General features: G+C 43.1%; 1 protein-coding gene across 1 annotated transcript in view; it reads left to right on the top strand.

The window, feature by feature from the left end:
* The first annotated feature begins 3,409 nt into the window (after positions 1 to 3,409).
* The window catches only part of LRCH2 (leucine rich repeats and calponin homology domain containing 2), a 53,108-nt gene continuing 38,665 nt past the window's right edge, over positions 3,410 to 17,852 (top strand). The window contains exon 1 of the mRNA XM_033137296.1: positions 3,410 to 3,908. Coding sequence (XP_032993187.1) covers positions 3,410 to 3,908 — 499 coding nt within the window. The remainder of the gene's footprint in view (positions 3,909 to 17,852) is intronic.

Here is a 17,852-nt window from a genome sequence, read left to right as displayed (position 1 = left end):
CCCAGGCCTTTGCCTAATAATCTATGGCCTTTTAAACTGGGGTGTTGTTGTTGTTTTGTTTGTTACTATGTTGTGTATTTTTGTGTTTTTATATTGTAAACCACCCTCTGATCCTTGGATGAAGAGCAGTATAAATATATAAAAATAAATAAAACAGATCACTTGGGGATCTACTTTGGATGAAGGGTGGTTTTAAAAGTTGAATGAATGAATGAATGAATACTGTCCCACATGTTACCCACATGCCTGTCAATACCCCCAAATAACTCTCAAAATTTAGTGAGACAATATTGACTTTTATGATTATTGTTATTAAGGCAATTACTATGCAACTTACTATATGAAAAGATATCTCTAAGCAGTGTGTAAAACAACAGCAATGACATATGCTTCAAAAAGAACCCATGTGAATTCATGTGAATTACTAATCAATACAGTAATAAATTTGGAAACCCATTCCCACAAACCACCTCTCAGTCTCCTGACTCTCTCCCAGGACTTCACCTACCCATCCTGGCTCTCACACAAGCAAACTCAAAGATCACCACCCTCAAAATTAAATAAATAAATAAATAAATAAATAAATAAATAAATATCTCACAAGAAAGAGGGTTCTTGCAATCTGCTGGCATCTCCCTAGTCTCTCACTCTAGGGATGATGGGCAGGCGCCCAGGACTGATAAAACATTTTCAGGCAGGTGGCTTACAGCAGTGTCCTCTTCTGCTGCACCACACACACCCAGTTTCAGGCTACAGCAGGTTGGGTGTGATGAGTTTTCTCAGAGGTACAAAGGATGGCAAATATGACACCCCCTCCACCCATAGTTCATTTGTTGGTCTCTGCACAACTCTTCCAGAAGCTCTTCTACCTTTGCACAGTTGTGGGGAGCCTCCAGCAAATGGGCCAGTCTTGATTGGTCAGAGTGTCCCAGTTGTCCTTGGCAGCAATTTTCCCCAAACCGTGCCCACCAGACTCAAGAACCACCCACCTGCCTTTCCAAGTCAGTTTGTTTGCCCCCATCCAGCCCACCAGGTTACAAACCGGGATGCTGGAATAAAGAAGCGAAGGTCCCTGTCCATTGCTTGGAATGAAAGCCCAGCTGTCACCCATATTCATCATATGACTTCAGTGGAACGCACAGAACACACTAGTAGAAACAGGCACTTGTTATATTGGCAGATCCTGAGATTAATTTTTGATGGTGTATAAAATGAGAGAGGAGCATGACTAAGATGATCAAGGGTCTGGAAACCAAGCCTTATAAGGAGCAGTTGAAGGAGTTGAATATGTTTAGCCTGGAAAAGAGGAGACTGAGAGGAGATATGATAGCTATCTTCAGAAACCACAAGGGCTGTCACATGGAAGAGGGAGCTACCTTGTTTTCTCTGGCTCTGGAGGGTAGGACCCAAACCAATGGCTTAAAGTTACAAGAAAGGAGATTCTGAATAAACATATGGAAAATCTTTCTGACAGTAAGAGTTGTTTGACAGTGGAACAGTCTCCCTCGGGAGGTTGTGGACTCGCCTTCATTGGGTGTTTTTAAGCAGAAGTTGGGCAGCCATCTACCGGTATATTCCTGCATTGTAGGGTGTTTTGGGCTAGATGACCCTCAATATCCCTTCCAGCTCTACAGTTCTATGATTCTTTGAAAGTTGTAGGCATCAACACCAAATAGGGAGGGGTGGCTAATACCCCAGAGGACAGGATCACACTTCAACATGACCTTAACAGATTAGAGAACTGGGCCAAAGCAAACAAGATGAATTTTAACAGGGAGAAATGTAAAGTACTACACTTGGGCAAAAAAAAATGAAAGGCACAAATACAGGATGGGTGACACCTGGCTTGAGAGCAGTACATGTGAAAAGGATCTCGGAGTCTTGGTAGACCATAAACTTGACATGAGTCAACAGTGTGATGCAGCAGCTAAAAAAGCTGTGGCTCCTTCTCCTGCCACCACCGAAGGAGCTGGCCACTGAAGCTGTGCAGCGCTTGGTCTTCTCCTCCACTTTTGAACATGGGGGTAGCCCCTCCCAAAAAATATTGGGGTGACCCAAAAGGGCTTGGCCTCTAGGAGATGACCCCCTTGCTTTGCTTGATGGAGAGCCCTGGACTTGGAATCTTGCTATTTTTGAGACATTGCAGCCATACAGCTGCAAATAAAACATTTTGTGTTTTAAGTGCAATATACAGTGTGACACTAGATGGCGAGCCTTATGAAAAATTCAATGTATTAAAAAAACGCTTAAAAATATTTTTGCAATGGTTTTTATTATACTGTATGTGTGTAGATTCCATCATTATGTCTGGTTTCCAGCTAGGTTTTTTGGAGGGTTTCTTCTTCTTCTTCTTCTCCTCCTCCTCCTCCTCCTCCTCTTCTTCTGGATTAGCACAGCTATCTTGGCCTTTTCTATATTTCTACATAAATCCACAAGCTCTGTCTGAGCAGAAAGGACAATAAGCCTTGTATTTCTCCATCTATGCAGAATGTAAAGAAGATGGTGGTGAAGATGACAGTTTTCCTTCTTAAATCTCCAAGCGCTGACTACCAGTAGAGATGGATGCTGATGAATTTTCATATAAGCCAGCAAGGGAAAAAAGAGTGATAACATTTTTTTGCTTTGTTATATAAAAAATTAATATAAAAATATAATGCAGCACTTTCCCTTTATAAGAAAACACTGAAGCGGTTTCAGTCAGGTGACAGCAAAAATTGCAAAAAATAAAAATAAAAAATAGTAGGGGCAATTAGAATTAGATCTATCATTTGATTGATACAAACTGCCAGAATGTATTTTGTATTTACCTCTATGTTTTTACCTCTATGTTCAGAACATTATTATTTTTTGCTATGGCTAGTGGCTTGATGCAAATAAAGATATGGAAACGCTACAAAACCCATGTCTGGAAATAAAAAGTATGTGTGAATGGGAATTTTTTTTTTGGGGGGGGGAGATATGCATTTTCTCTTCAAAAACCCACATTGCAGAGCGGGGGATTTGGTTGGTCGGTTTGCCAACTTGAATGAAATTTTGGGAGGGGGCCAGGTAAGCCCCTCCCTGATCACATGACGTGGCGCGTGCACACACCCTCTGAATGGCAACGCCCGTCAACTTGCCCTCCTCCCCATATATTTAACGCCCCCCGCTAAGGTTCCTCGGCTCCTCAGATGCTCTGACGGCAGAATCGGAAGGCCGCCCCTGAGGAGAAAACGGCCTTGCCTCGCGCCCCGCCCGTTCCCGCCTCAGGCAGGCGGAGACGCGCCCGCCCCCCTCCCTCCTCGCCTGCCTGCGCGCGCGCGCGGCCCTGCCCCTCCCCGGCGCCTGCGCAGTACCCGACGCTGCTCCCTCCTGCCGCCGTTTGTTATTATTGTGGGTCGTGCGGCGTCGGCTCTCCTCAGCGGCATCGATGGCGGCCGGGCAAGGCGGAGGCACCACGGGCGGAGGCGGAGGAGCGGGGGGCTCCGGGCCCAGCTCGGGCCCCGCCGGCCCTCCGCCTTCGTCCCCGCTGTCCCTGCCGCCCCTTCCTCCGCCACCCCCTCCGCTGCCTCTCCCGCCGCCTCCGCCGCCGCCCTGCTCGGAGTTGGGCCTGCCGGGCTCGGGGTTCTTCGGGCTGCCGGCGCACCTCACGCTCTCGTACCCGGGCACCGGGCCGGCCTGGGCGGCGGGCGGCGGAGGCGCTTCGTCCGGCGGCGGCGGCGGCGGCGGCGGCGCCTCGTCGTCCGCGTCGTCTTCGTCGTCGTCCTCCCCGGCGCCTCCCTCGGGCCGCAGCCTGGAAAAGGCCCTGGAGGAAGCCGGCAGCTCCGGCATCCTTTGCCTCAGCGGCAGGAAGCTCCGGGAGTTCCCGCAAGCCTCCGGAGCAGCGCCCGGGGCCGCCGCCTACGACCTCAGCGACACCACCCAGGCCGGTGAGGAGAGACAGGTGGGGTGGGGTGGGGAGGCTGGGCTGCGGGGGGAGGTCTCTGTATGGGAGAGAGGGGATCGGTGTCTCTCTTCAGTAGGGAGTGTCCGTTGGCAGAAGGGGCGCGCAGGAGAAGGGCGCGGGAAGAGGGGTGGGCGCGGGAGTGAGGGGTGCGAGGGGAGGGGGAGTTTTCGGATGAATGAATGGGTGGAATGGACGGGTGACAAGAAGAAGAAGAGCCAGCGGGGAGGGGGGGAGAAGGAGAAGAAGAAGGTGACAGATGTGAGAGAGGTGGGGGCTGTCGGTCGTTGCATGGAGTGGGGGGGGGGTCGCCGTGGGGTTGGGGTTTTTTTCTGATTTTGGGCCAGTCACTCAGCCTCACCTGCCTCGCAGGGTTGCGAGGTTGTAAAATGGGGAGGAGGAGAGCGCTGCACTCAGCTGTCATCTGAGGGCAGTCATTTCACCAGGCTTCCTCAGTGCCACATTGGAGTTTTCTTGTGTTTCATTTCCCTCTTCCCTCCTTTCCCCCCTTGTACTCTGTATTTTTGTTCGCTTATTTGTTAGAATGTAAGCCTGCTGGTAGGGAGCGTCTTGTTTTGATTTCATGTATGTAAACTGCTCTGGTAGCCTTTTTTGGCAGAAGAATTGGGGGTGCAAGCACTCCAAATAATGAATGAATGAATGAATGAATGTGTGCCACTTTGAGCTTGCTGGGGGAAAGGTGGGCTATAAATGCAATCAGTCAATGAAGAGGATGCATCAGACAGGAGGGAAAAAAAGAAGAGTTGAAGGGACAAGAGTTGGGGGCTTGCGGTTGGAGAGGTGCCTACATGCAAGGAGAGGGGATTGCAAAAAAGGAAGGAAGGAAAGGAATGGAAATGTTTTGTGTTTGTGTGTGTGTGAATGTGGAGGCAGGGTTTGTACAAAAGGGTACAGGCTCCCGAAATGGTATTTGTGATCTAGCTAGGTTAGCAATTTGGGGGGGGGGAGCTAGAGCTGATTGCAGAAAATGTTGCTGGAGGTGGAAAAGGGGAAGTGGGAGGAGGCTTGTGTGCATTAAGGGAGAGGCGGCTGGCTGCTGCTGAGGTAGTTGGAAGGTGACAAGGGGGGAGTAGTTGCAAGTAGCGGGGCTGGGGAGATCCTGGCCCCATGAGGAGGAGGGTGCCATGTGCAAGGAAGGTGTTGGGGATGCTTGGGGAAGCAGCAGCGTATGAAGGGGAGGAGGCTGAATTGGCTTTATTGTTTGCTTCTGCAGGAGAAGAAACGGGAGGGCTGTGCTGCCAAGGGTGGGGAGGAAGCTTGTAAAGCATTACTGAAAGAGGGATCCATTTTTCTCTTCAGGAGAAGAAGTTAAAGAGAGAGGGGGTTGAGTAATGGATGCTGGCTTGAGAAAAGTGGTGTTTTGGGGAGCAAGGTCAAAGCTGCCTTTCTGTGACTGAGTGAATATGATGGAAGGGTGACAGGATTATCATGTGGCTGGATTACAGGGCTAGGGGCCTAGTTTATTTGTTTACTTTTCAGGAGAGTTTGGTGCCCACCCAAGATGGTTTGGAGCAATTTAAAATCCATCACAAAGATACCATGTAGGGTGCATGGGCTGTTGGGCTGTTAGGCCTGCCCTCTGATAGAGCTGCATTGGGAGGCAGGAGCATACCTGCGGGGCTGGCATTGTTGCAGGGAGACAGGGTGTGTGTGGCAGGGTGACATTGTGGGGATGTGAGGACAAGGTTGGATTGAGGGTGGTGCAAGATATTGTACAGTTTGTGGTATGTTGTTGGGTTTAGAGCTGCACTTTTGAAGCACAGGGCAGGGGGATGGGGCTGCATTGAGAGGTATGTGTGGGGAATGCCATAATGGATTTGGGGGTGGAGAGGAAAAAAGAGGAGCGCAGCTTGCTGCCAGGTGGAGGGCTGGCCTGAAATGTCGCAGAGCATTTGGGAAGAAGTTCATTGTAGCAGCGCAGAATGGAGAGGCTGGGGAGTGGGTTGATATTCTTTTGTAGTGGATGCACAAGGTGAGTGGGTGGGGGATAGGTTTGCATGGGAGAAAAAACCCTGGTACTTTGTGGATTAAGGCTAGGGTTAATCCACAGTGCTACAGGTTTGCTACTGTGGGATAGATTGCAAGTCAGACTTTGCCAGAGTTTCTCTCTCTTGTCTGTCTGTCTGTCTGTCTGTCTCTCTCTCTCTCTCTCTCTCTCTCTCTCTCTCTCTGTGTGTGTGTGTGTGTGTGTAAATGGGATAGGCATTGGGTGCACTGCAGTTGCACAGTGAAGCTTTGAGGCACAAGGATAGGTTAAGAGAACGGGTTGGGGAATTAGCATAATAGGGATTAGGTGAGTTGGTTAGACTTGCAAGAGAAAAAAGAAGCTGGAGGATAGGAGAATCATGACAGATTAGTGTCTTGAGTGTGGAATGTCAGATACAAGTGACTGCTGTTAATGGGTTGCTTCTTATATAAATGATTTGTCTGACTGGGGCACTGACTTGATGCTTAAATATGCCACGGTAATCCAGAGTGGTACAACGCCACAATGCTTCTAGAACATTAAGAAGTACACATGTAGTTTTGTTTATAAATACAAGCAAAGCAGCATATTGGCTATATATACTTAATAAATGATAATGCAGAGTTCTTATTTGAGGCACTCTTGTGACCAATGTAAATTTAATGGGATTCATAAGCTTCAGGAGCAGTCTTGTAGGACTATCCATCAGAGCTGTAAACATTTATGAAATCTTGCTTGGTATTCTTCCATTTCTCAAAACAACATTAATGATAGCTTGGAGATTGAGATGGTGGCTTAGAGTGCAGAATTAGATAATTGATTTATCATTCTGGATGCAGGACTACAGCACCTGTGACTATTCTGTGATCCCATGGTCAATGTTGAGTCCTCATTCTCCATTAATCTCTGTTGAGGGCTGCATTTTGGATCTCTGTTAAATTCTCTATTTATTGGAAGGAGAAAATCTGGAAGGGCAGATGTGAAATAGGACAGTGTTTTGGAGTAATAACTGTCGAGTTTGTTTACCCATTGCATATAAATTTTAGTTGCCTTAGAAACGGTACAATTAAAGCATGAGATAAAATTAATGTCTCCTGCCTATAAAAAGATTCTACTTAAGATATATTGAACACACTAAGATCATTACTATATATAGTGCTATCAGTATTCATCAGTATAAAGATCTGCTGTATAAAATGTCTGTCATATAGCAAGGCTTAGGTCCCCTAAAGAAGTTCATTAACTTGGCACATACATAGTTAATATGCCATGATGTTTAGTATTAATAATAGGTGGTTTGTGAATAACTGCTGTTAATAACATTATCACTGTTAGTACTTTCTGCATTTCCTTTCCTTGCTACAGTATTTTCAATCCTCCCAGCTTTGTGTGGACTCTAGACCAGGCCTAATTAGATATAGTCAGGGTCGTTATTTGATCTGCAAGACCCCCCCCCAATTCATGCTCTCCTACTCCACACCTGATGTCATATATGATGCCAGGTGTGGGGCAGGTAAGGACCCTGCTCCCTACTGAAAGTGAAGTTGGCAGACACTGCTGATCAGCTGGTTCATGGCACTTACAAAGCTTTGTGTCTTTGCCCTACCATCAAAGAAAAAACTTCATCTGACATAATAGTGACATTCAGGGGATTGGCAGGTAGCTGGGGCTGCCCAACTGTCAAAATGGCCTCTGAGGATAGGAGAGGTGAAGATCCAGCCTACTAGCTGCGGAAAGATCCCTACTCCTGCCGTGGTCCCTGAAAGCTGTTATTCCTCAATAAATTTGTTAGGTTTTAAGGTGCCTCATTACTAATTTTTATTTATACAACAATACATGTAGACAATGACTTCTTAATCATGTACAGTTAACATGTCAGGAAGTGATAATCTGCTTTTTTGAAATCAAAGACCATCTTGACAGTGAGTCCTTGAAGACTTTCTCCCTGTCTTGCAAGCCTTTTCTTACCTGGCCTGGGAGAGTGGGGCCCTGAATGACTCCAGCTATGCAAGCTGAGACTGCTGAACAGAATCTTGGGCTAGAGAATTGTTTAGGATTTTGTTGGGAGGGGGCTATTGCTGTTGTTGCTGTTAATTTTTTGGATCTTTATTTTGGATTTTATGATTTATGTGGAATTGTTCCAGTTTGGTTGTGTACTTTTTGATTATATGTTTATGACTACTTTTGTATTGTTGGTAGTTACGTAATTTTGAATATGTTGAGTATAGTCTTAAATTTCAAAAGATGGCATACAAATAAAATGATTGATTGATTTTACCTTTCTTTAGCAGTGTTAAAGTAAGAAAACTTCAATAAATTTATATTAATTGGACCCTCTCAGTCAAAATCTCTCAAAATTTTGTTTAAAGCTCTTTGTCAGAGAAAACAATTGGGGGGGGGGAGAGAGCAAATTTGAAAGCAGCAATAAAATGTCCGCCCTGGTTTCTTGGTTTTATTTTGTGTAGGCTGCTTTACCTTAAAGGAGCTGCTGGTTTACCTTTCAAGCTTCAATACTCTAGAGTTACGAAAGTTTTAAGTGTTTCACTTAGCATTTTATAATGTAGGGTGCAGCAATCTAAACCCTCTTTGAGGGTGGGGGTGGCATTTGTACTTCAGATTGGGCAGAAGGATCATGCCCTGCCCTTCTAGCCTCTTCCTGCAGGTTGGTGCCAGTGTAACTCAGACAGCATGAAACGCCTTCTTGTGCTGCATGGGCAGAAGTGCCATTGGCAGGTTTTCTGCTGGATCCTGAGGTTGTCCTGCTGTTGTCACATTGGGCTGATTCAGGTACCATTGCTGCGCCAGCTCCAAGCTAGCCCAGCAATTTGCAACCCCCGTGTATGTGACAAGGTTGTAGGTATAGCTGTGGTTCCGATGTTCATTTAAGCCTCCCCCTCACCCTCAGCAACCTAGGTTAGGATCACACCCTTTGATTTGTACTAGTTCAACTTTGTTGTGGAGTGGCAGGGTTGGGCATTTTCTTCACCAAAAAGATTTGATTGATTGGTCAAATTGATTTTTTTAAACAACCCCAGAAACTTTATTACAGTAGTAGAAAATGTACTTTAATAATCACATTAGATAATTACGAATTTTGTTTTACATAAGTTAACTATAGGATACACTAAAAATATAGAAAGGGTTGAGAGCATATATGAAACAAAGCCCTTAAATAAATTAGCAGATACTTAGCTGGCAAAAACTTGGCAAAAGACAGCCAAGGAAAGGGTTGTCCTTGTTTCACAAGGCCAAGTAAGAGGGACACAGAGATTTCTAATAGTATGACCAAATCAGTAATTTTTGATATAACTGTAAAAACTACTCTGAAAATTTATTATTCCAAAAATGAAACCTTCCTCTGGTTGTAAATGTTAAGATTATACCAGCAAGAATGAGTCTTTCTGTAAAAAGAAAGAAAGATTTAAATCAAGTCTTACTGACTAGTGATTTAAATCAATTTGATTTAAATCAAATCCACCCTGCTTTTAAGGGTGCCCAGAAGAAAATGGGCAACTAGTGCAGGTGTTGCAACATAGGTATAACATGTTCCCATTGGTGCATGGTCAGTACACTGGTTTTGTTTTCTGGACCAATAGCACATCCCAAATACTTTTTAAAATATGAAATAATTGCAGAATATTATTATCTTTGACTTTTATCCTGACACATCAGGCTCAGCAAAGTAACAGCAACAAATAAAGGTTTATAATTTTTTAAAAGGTAGAAGTGTTAGGATTGAAGCTGGTTAAAGATCTTGGCTTGTTCCTATCTTGGCAAGCATAGTTTCCTGACTTGGACATAACGGGATGCTGATTTTTGATTAAAGACTTCCTGGATTAATCACAGTATGCTGAGGAGGGTTGAGGTGGCAAAAGAACAGAATATGTGGACACAAGACTCATATTGGGTCAATATATGTATTTCATAACCGGGTCACTCCCTGGTTCTGCAGTAACCCAGGACTGCTCTCTTAAGCAGGAGAAGTTGTGGAGAACAAATGGCACTGTGTTCTCTTGTGAGAAAGGTGTGCATCTTTTCCCTGAGTTTTCCCAGGATATTCCATATTTCATGAATACATTTTTATTAAAATAGGGCATAAATCCTTAAGGTAGAGTCCAGCAGAATGTGAAAACTTCAGCTTATTATGGAGGCAGATACACTGAGTTCATGTTCTCCCTGTTTCTTATTTAACAGGAATAGAATGTGGCTTCCTGAGTACTCCTTCTTTTTAAAACTAGGCTTAGAACATTCATAACCGCAAAGAGAAAAAATGTGATGTGTGGGCGATGTTGGCTTAGGGCGCAAGGAGCAAAATGTAGCTTGGGCTGTCCATGGTTTGAGGGCTCTTGAAATGAAGTGGTGAAATATAATTTAACGATGCATCTTGCATGTTTTGGATGCAAAACTTGGAAGTTATTTCATTTGCTTTTTGTTTGGAACATTGCCCTGCTTGTGTGATGTGCCAGAAGAAATAAGTTCAAACAACCCTCTTCAGAGCCTTGTATGGCAGTCATGGGATTTTGAGGCTTGGGAGTCCTCTTCAATGCTGCAGGCACTTCACTACCAGTAATTATCCTCAGTCTTGTCAGGTATCCATAGCAAACTATATAATTGTTAAATAAATAATCCTAAGTATTTTCTTTTCACTCTGGGACATGCAAAAGAATGGGGGTAAGCTGCAACCATATGAGAAGAAAAATCTGGACTCCTGCCATTACGAAAATCACACAGAAAAACAGACTAAATTCCATGCTTACACTGTATTCAACAGCAGCTTCAGACATAAACTATATCTGTAGTCTTTAATTTTTTCAAACTTAGGACTCTTCTTCTACCCAAACATGTACTGGTATTTGGAGACCCTCTGCCATTTATTTGCATGGTGGTAGTGCTGTTGTGATGCTGTAGTGCAGGGGTTGGCAAGGCTTACCGGGCATGGGCAGGATCATTCCCGCGGAGCTCCTCCGTGGCCCGGACCGGCGCAACATGACACCGGAAATCACTCTGTGCATGTCCATGTGGTGTAGTGCCAGTGTGGTGTAGTGGTTAAGAGCAGTGGACTCGTAATCTGGTGAACTGGGTTCGATTCCCCGCTCCTCCACATGCAGTTGCTGGGTGACCTTGGGCTAGTCACACTTCTTTGAAGTCTCTCAGCCCCACTCACCTCACAGAGTGTTTGTTGTGGGGGAGGAAGGGAAAGGAGATTGCTAGCCGCTTTGAGACTCCTTAGGTTAGTGATAAAGCAGGATATCAAATCCAAACTCTTCTTCTTCTTCCATGGTGCTGGAAATTGCTTCTACACATGCCCAGACACTGAAAATTGCACCTGCGCAGAAGTGACTTTCAGTGTCTGGGCATGCGCAGAAGCGATTTCTGGAGCCGTGGAAGAGAGTCCCCGCACCATGCGGTGCTGGTTTAGTGCAGCGCACAGGGACTCGCTGAGCAGGCGACTTGGGTCGAGGGTGGCTTGTGGGCTGGTTAAACAGCCTCCATGGGCTGCTTCCGACCCATGGGCATTAGGTTGCCTACCCCTGCAGTAGTGGGTCCCAACCCACTAGTTAAAGGCCATTAATCTACACAGCTACCCGCTTTTTCTTTTTCTCTTTCCCCGTAAAATTCTATTAAAGCTTTTTCATAGTACAATAAGATACAAGAAACAAATCTAGATAGAAACAGAAACAGAAATAAAAAGAAGCAGCAGCACAGAAGTCTCTCTCAGAGGTAGCTCTTCTTCCTTGTCTCACACAGAAGAGGGTGGACCCCCCCCAGCTCTCCTCAGAGCTTCCCTTTCTTCTCCCAGCATCCCACCTGGGAGATCCTCCCTTCCCTGACTCACACAAGGTCTTTCATTGGCCATCTATTACCTTCATGTGTATACAGTCCCTTCAGTGATCCAGAGTAGAGGACATACACACACCACCAGCACCATGCAGTGCTCCCAATCCCACCTCAGATAGTCGTATCAAAAGCTACCAAGAAGCCCCAGTGAATTACTAACAACTCTTTGGTTGCTGTCCTGCCATCCTGTTGTTGTTTTGTGTTATTTTTGTGTGTGTTATTTTTCACTTTGAGGTTATATAACATGTTTCTCCCTGCATTAATAAAATAATAATAATAATAATAATAATAATAATAATATACATTTATGTCTTTGTTGTTGACCTTAAACCCTCCTTCCTCTTTGTGAATAATTAAGGAAAAGGCTTTAGTCGTGATTTACTGTCATCTGCTGAGAACTAGTACAATTAGTGCCCCAGAAGGCTAGATCCTCACGTCTGGCCCAAAGCATACTTTTCTGTTTAGATTCTTTCTCCTTATTTGAAATATTAATGAAATTCTGACTGCTGGTGGCCATTGAATAGCATTTCATTTTCTAGTACCCTTTTCTTTTAAGGAGCCTTCTTGGGGATCGTGTTCACATTAATTATGTTCTGCTGGGTCTTTTAGTTCGTTTCTCTAACCCCTGTGCTCTGGCAAATTACAGGCAAATAAATTGTTCCATTATCAGCCTCCTTAGATATAATGGCCCTCATTAGGTATAATGTCCAGACAGACTTGTGTCCATGCCAGAATTGTGCCTATTAGAAGCACTAATAAGTTTTGCTAAGGTCTTTCCGAGGCATGTTGCCTTTCTATAAAAACGTTGGGTGTGGTAATGTTCTTTCTGTAAGATTAGGCATAGCAACACCATGGACTTGGAAAAGCCAAATAAGTTATTGTGATAGCCAGCTACAAAGGTTCTTGATATATTTTGAGTATAACCTAGCAAACAAAAAGTATGTAAGATTCCCTTAAGTCTTGCTTTTTTCATAGAGGGGAGAGAGAAAACCAAGATAATCTTTATATTGTATGGTATAGTTTTATTAAATATACAAATGAAACAACAAATGAAAGAGAAATGCCCACAACATATATTGCAATATGGTATATTGCAATACCCTTTAGTTCACTTCTATTATCTGTGTTTTCCAGGTTGATTGACTGAAGAATCACTGTTTACTGTAGTCACTTCATTATGTATTTTAAAATGATATATTTTGTATTTATGTCCCCCCTATAATTCACTTTTTGTCAGTTAAGTCATGTTTTATTATTTATGTTTGGACAATTTTGTAACCGAAAATCAATACAGTAAAATATAATTTATGCTGGTTATGGCACTGGTGCAAGGGAGATGCCTTCAGTAACAGCAACAAAAGAACCTGACATTATGGGCTTCTTTTTCTTGAGATTAGTTGAATCACTGGCATGGTGCTTACATCCTAGTATCTCCCCCCACTCCCAATTACATAGAAACATAAGCCCTATCCCTTAGCAACAAGAAAATATAATTTCCCTTCTTTGAAAATGAATTAATATCTTTCTCTGACATTGCAACTGAGTATTGTGAAAATGACAGATGTCAACAAATGAACTACTACGGCTTCAGTCTGAGCATAGGCACATAGAATAGATCATTATTCAAGGTCCTTCTGTTCTGGTCCAGTGTAGATAAGCCAGCAAAGAAATAGACAGATTTTTCAAATGTGAGTTCTTCTAATTCTTTAGGAATGAACAGTGCTGGATGACAAGAAGTCTCAGATTTAGATGTGTACTTCCCGCTGCAAGAATGTCTGTGTTTGAAAGTGCCCTCTTGACCCAAACATAGAGTTAACCAAATGCCATGAGAATCTACTGCAGCACAGGCAGGAAAAAACAGCCAGCCAGCCAGAGCAGGGGTGAGGGTGGGAGGTGGATGAACCACCAAATCCAAAGCCTTGTTGGGCTCTTGTCACCAAGGTGGAAGTTGTGGGGAGGGAATTTTTATTCTTCCCCTGTTTCTTTTTTTGTTTTAAATAGATTTTATTCCTATTGGGGCTAATGAGGAGGAAAATCTGTATGTTGAACTCAGGCCCCACCATTCTAGGAATATTTTGAGAGAATGAGAGCGATTTGGAACCCCAATCCTAGACTCTGGCCCATTTTTGCCCTTTCCACCATTGGAGCTCTGAATGCCGGGGAGCACCAGCAATGGTTCATTCCATGTTGGCAGAAAATGAGTTTCCAAGGGCATCCTCTTCTCTACCTGAAGAGAGTGAGATCTGTAGTATCCCATGGCTCCTAGGGTGGAGTGTTAGAAAATCATTCATATATATATTGCCAAACAGCACCTTAAACCTGGGTTACGGTCGCCAGTGAAATTTCTTATTATAATTCATTTCATTCCTATACTGTTTTATATTTTAAAGAAAAAAAGCTCAAGGCAGTTTACAACACATAAAGACATCAAATTTAAAAATCCAGAATAAAATAAATTCAGGCTTCAAGGCGAATACCTGCTTAAGAGAGCTGGAGGGGCCTGCCAGATGGGATGTCAGTTGCCAACCTGGCATCCAGAGATCTCCACATCGCAATTGGACCTGCACCAGTTGCAAAACACACCTGGCGCTTGAGGAATTCTGAACACTGCTAGGATGCTCTCCTAAAGACTATACAATTGTGCCCAACACTGTTTCTTCCAGTAGTATGAGGAAGCCATGAATTCCAGGCATACTATAATGTATAGCAACTTTATTATTATTATTATTATTTATTAGTAGTAGTAGTAATAGTATAACATAACATTCTTCATTGGAAGATCCCGGGGTGGTTCACAACAGAAAAAACTTCAACCCCTTCATACTATAGAAGTTTTGCAATAGGACTTGTTACCCTTTGTTTGGAACCAAGTTATATTTGTTTACCATTAAAATAACAGATTCAGGGAATGACAGGTACATGACTCTCATCCCTTATTGTGGATAACCAATCTTCTGTGCAGTCTTAAATAGGGTTTGTGTGTTGCCAGACCCACTAGTGACTTAAGATTCTTTCTTGAGCGTTCTTTTTAACCTTTATTAAAGAGCGAAGAAATATATTCAAGGTAAGCAAACTGTGTGTGGCACTGTTTTTCTGTAGCAGCCTCAACAGACTATCTAAAAAGAATAAGAAAGCACCATATTGATTCTTCTGGAAGGGTAAAACTTCACCTCAACTCACCCCTCTGCCTTTCCCCTGCAACTGAATAGCAAACTTGTTTTACATCATAAACAAGTCTTTGCTAGAGTAGTATATAAACTCTGATAAAGATTGCCAGATCATATTTCTAGGCTAAGCTAATCCTCACTTGACAAATAGCCAAGCTTTACAAGAAATGGAAGTCAGCAAGGCATAACTACCTACTTAAGAACAGAAACCCCTCTTTGATGACTTCCTTGGAATTTACACTATGTTCAGTATATTGCAAGTTTTTAAATAACTGAAAGATAGGATTAGTATCTAAAATAATATGGTCTGCAAGTCAATATGCAAAGCAGGATACTCCTTAATGAAGATCTATGATGACCACCTTAAATGCAGCAATATCTTTTCTTCCTTCAGTTGGATTTCTTAGCGGCCCAATCCTGATCTGTAGCTTTGACAACTTGGAAAGAAATACAGTGGAACTTTTCAGTTTGAGTGATAAACAAGCAGCATATTTTGACATAATTCATGTGTGTGTGTGTGTGTGTGTGTGTGTGTGTGTTCATGCTCGGAAACTCCAAACCCCTTAGCAGCCAGAAAGTTAACCTTACTAATGTGCAACAGTTTTGCTGCCATTTGAGTGATAGGGCTTTTTAATTGTAAATCTAGAGATTGTGTTGTGTGGAACATGAACCCTTGCCATTTTTGTGTTCCATGGATGTGTTTTATTGAGGAAACAGGAAGACTTGCACACATTTGGTAGTACTGCTTCGTGGTTGTGTTAATGAATGCAGTCCTAAATTGGTGCTAGTGTTCCTACGCACATGAGGTGACTTTGAGGGTTGTTCAAGCATACAGTTGGGAGGTTGCTGCTATAATGAGGGATGCAAAATTTATATGCTTGAACACTGGCCTTCAGACAGCACTGAGATAGTGGACCTCCAAGGCTTTGAAGCAGGGTAGATAAAAATCATTGGGTTTTAAAAAAAAACACCGATTTTTTTCAAATTTAAATCAGATTTTTTTGATTTAAAGCAGATTTTTAAAATAAAATGCTCTTGGAGGAAAAATCTTTCTAAAGATAGCTTTTTATTTAAGTTACATCATACTCCAAAGGCTATTCATCAGGAAATAAGGATTTGTTTTAAGTTTTTCATGTGTACTAAAACTAAAAAAACAAGTTTAACCACATCAGTTAACAAATATGGATACATATGCTATAATGTTATTGCTTTAGTTAAATAAATTGTTTAAATTGTTATTAAGGAAATGATTATTTTTCTCCTTCCAGTAAAGTACAGCAGAAAAGTTGTCCAAATATAAAAAGTTAACTTATGAAATTTCACAATCATTTCATAATTATCTGTCTATGTATTTCTAATAGTACTGTATGACCAAATCAGTAATTTTTGATATAACTGTAAAAACTACTGTGAAAATTTATTATTCCAAAGATGAAACCTTCCTCTGGTTGTAAATGTTAAGATTATACCAGCAAGAATGAGTCTTTCTGTAAAAAGAAAGAAAGATTTAAATCAAGTCTTACTGACTAGTGATTTAAATCAAGTCTTACTGACTAGTGATTTAAATCAAATCCACCCTGCTTTGAAGTAACTTGATTATTGCTAATGGGGATGCCTGAGAGTGGAAAGGATCATGGCTTTGAAGAGGCTGCTTGTTTTGCTGAGACTGGATTTAAGGGGGAAGATCAGATTAAGAAGCACCATTGAAGGGTTTGAGACAAGTGAATAGAAGCTAGGATTTGGGGTGGTGTTTTCCTAAGGCAGCTGTAAAGGTAAAGGTAAAGGGTCCACTCGCTTTCGACTCTGGGGTTGCAGCTCTCATCTCGCTTTACTGGCCGAGGGAGCCAGTGTACAGTTTTTGGGTCATGTGGCCAGCATGACTAAGCTGCTTCTGGCGAACCAGAGCAGCGCACGGAAACGCTTCTTTACCTTCCCTGCTGGAGCGGAACCTATTTTTCTACTTGCACTTTGACGTGCTTTTGAACTGCTAGGTTGGCAGGAGCAGGGACCGAGCAATGGGAGCTCACCCCGTTGCAGGGATTCGAACCGGTGATCCTCTGATCGGCAAGCCCTAGGCTCTGTGGTTTATCTGTCTCATTAAACAAAACAATTACCGGTACCTACTTACACACATGTAATGCTTTCATGACACACGTGGGCTGTGTAGCATGAGAATAGATGTTTGCATTCCTGAGGAACTCCTGAAGAGTGCTAGATTAACTGGATAACTACTTTGTAGATTTCCACACCCCTACTACCCGTTTGCTGTTCTGACCTCCTTTGCAACATGCACATGCTGTATGCAAACTATGGTATCATTCTTTGTATGATGGAGGTAGTTGCACAGTTCACCTGAAGAACAAAGACACGAATATTTGTAGATAGGTTAATAGCCAGTGTGTGTCATTACAGTAGGAGGTATTTGGAAATGTTCGGGATAATTTATGCAAAATTTGTATGGTGTCAGTGCGTTAACTCTACTGTTTTATCAAGAGGGCATTCAGGGCAGAAAGTAATTAGTGTGTGGCTTCCTGCAATGCAGATTGATTACTATGATCTCATCTTTTAGGCCTTTCATTGTGTCTAAATGACCTTTACACCATCTTAGTTATAATCCTGTGTCTGGCACAGTATGGGTTAGTTGATTCTGTGTTGCAACCCCCTCCCCCCACGTGCATTGTTTTTATTACAAACATGGGATTTGTAACTGTGAGAGCATAAGAAGAGACCTGCTGGATTAGACCATAGGCTGATTTAGCTCAGCATTCTGTCCCCAACAGACTTCACAGATGCTTTTTGGAGCTTCCAAACAAGGGGTGGAAGACACCAGACCTCCTCCATTGGCTTTTATGCAGCAGCTGGAATTTGGTGTCATGCTGTGCCTGGACATCCAAGATCCATTTTGCCATCCTGGCTCATTATAAGACCAATTCAGTTG

Source organism: Lacerta agilis, chromosome Z (genome assembly GCF_009819535.1).
Source record: "Lacerta agilis isolate rLacAgi1 chromosome Z, rLacAgi1.pri, whole genome shotgun sequence".
Classification (NCBI taxonomy): domain Eukaryota; kingdom Metazoa; phylum Chordata; class Lepidosauria; order Squamata; family Lacertidae; genus Lacerta; species Lacerta agilis.
This window is presented reverse-complemented; position numbering and strand designations above follow the sequence as displayed.